The following is a 1995-nucleotide window of genomic DNA, read 5'->3' on the forward strand; positions in this document are numbered from 1 at the left end:
TCAAGTAGATTTCTAGCTACTAAAGACTAGTTGATTTATTCATATTTTTAAAGCTTGAGGACAATTTTTTTTAGACTTTAAAAAGAAATCTGGAACATGCAAGCTCTAAATGTCAGCAGCTGCTTGGAAGAAGATGGAGATGCAAATGGGGAAGAATGAATGAAAAAGAAAAAAACCCTATGCTGTCTGAGTTAAGCAAGCATGGAAATCAGCCACAAGACAGACTTGCAGCCTCACGGTGAGGAGGGGAAATACACACAAAGTGAGTACAAAACGTTAGGAAAGCGATAGAAAGAAATAGAAGAAAAGTCATGCTTTTCCAAGTAATTCAGAGAAGTAGGCAACTTATGAAGTGCACGTCTATGGCCTATTAGAGACTTAAAATTTACTGTTAAAAACAAAAACCACTGGGACTGGAGAAATGGCTCCATGGTTATGAGCTCTGACTACTCTTCCACAGGACCTGGGTTTTATTCCCAACATTTTGCAGTGGCTTAAAACCATCTGTGACTCCAAGATCTGTGAATCTGACACCCTTTTCTGTCCTCAATGGCAACGGGCATGCACACAATGCACAGACATACATGTGGGCAAAACACCCATACACATCAAATAAATATTTTACAAGTGTTGGCAAACTTTTGGAAAATTTTTATAGAACAAGTATGAAGTAGGAGAAATAAGCAGTGATTTTGTACAAGAGCTTTTCTTTTTAATCTTATTATTTCTTAATATTTCAGCATATTTTATATGCTTATGTTGAGACTTTAAGAATGTTACCTTGCCTACTCAGTCTGATGTGGTTTACCTAATTTTCCTCATTCTCATTTCCTCTGATCTATTACCTATTATCTGATGTATGAACTCTATAGTATTCAATTTGTTTCTTGTTCATCTGCCTTCTTAAGTACATATAATATAGAGTCAGAAAATTAGCTCATCTTTATCACCATTATAATTCCAGTGCAGGTGAAAATAAAGCACATAACTTTTGCTCAATAATTGATTAAGTGGACATTTGTTTTATATATGCATATTATCAAATAAATATGAATAAGTGATTGAATATTGATGGCAGAACATAAAATAAAAACACAAGGAAGCAAGAGAGGGAGGAAAGAGAAGAGAAACTTGTCAAAGTCTTTCTTGTCCTAGTAGCAAACTACACAGGAAATATCACACATCAACACAAAGTTCAGAATGATGGAAGCTAATCAAAGAGTTTCCAAAGCAAGGAGATAATAAAAACAAAATTTTATTAATGTAATCAAGTTCTGTCAGTAAGTCAGACTAGAATATATAAGAAATACTGAAAGGGAGAATTATTAACAAGAAGTTAGGGAGAGCAACTACATTAAAGTATTGCTATATATACTCACGTTCACACACAGGAACACTGCTATTCCAAATACTGTCCCTTCCAGCCAGAATACAGTAACTAGCAGAATTGCCTTTTAATTGAAACCTAAGGAAGAAAATGGTAGTGTACTGTAAAATGATTTGGCCAGAGTAATAGTCATTTTCCAGGTCTAGTCAAAAAAGCATCTGAGGATTTTGGGAAATGGAACCAGGAGGTGGAAAGGGTGTGTAGGTGCTAAGCCACTTAACTACCACAGGTAGTTTTACCACTTAGCAGGTGGGTAAAACAGAATTGCAAGGCAAAGAGACTTGTCATATAAAGTCCTAGCTTAAACTAAAGAAAGCAGTCAGGGCACAGCCAGACCCTGGACCCTTACTCAGCACTGATCATGCTAAAAGGAATCCAGTACTGCTCACTGTCACAACTGCAAACCCAGACTGCTAACGCAACACCTTGCCAACTCTGGCACTGGGAAAGCTGAGTTAACGTAGGAAATAGAGATTTTCTTCTGTCTCAGTTTCTGCTATTATTGTCTAGGAAGCTCACCAGAGCATGCTGGGCTACTGAAGAATAAGTTACACTTATTTTCTCAGTAATTCAGAGAAGCAGGCTCCTTTTAGGTACAGGTCTCCTTT

At 36.7% G+C, this 1995-nt stretch overlaps 1 protein-coding gene across 1 annotated transcript in view; it reads right to left on the minus strand.

Moving 5' to 3' along the window:
- Cr1l (complement C3b/C4b receptor 1 like) overlaps positions 1–1995 on the minus strand; it is a 33443-nt gene that overhangs the window by 15762 nt on the left and 15686 nt on the right. The window contains exon 7 of the mRNA XM_026779992.1: positions 1380–1529. Within this exon, the coding sequence (XP_026635793.1) occupies positions 1380–1529 (150 nt within the window). The remainder of the gene's footprint in view (positions 1–1379; positions 1530–1995) is intronic.

This window comes from Microtus ochrogaster, chromosome 6 (genome assembly GCF_000317375.1).
Source record: "Microtus ochrogaster isolate Prairie Vole_2 chromosome 6, MicOch1.0, whole genome shotgun sequence".
Classification (NCBI taxonomy): Eukaryota; Metazoa; Chordata; class Mammalia; order Rodentia; family Cricetidae; genus Microtus; species Microtus ochrogaster.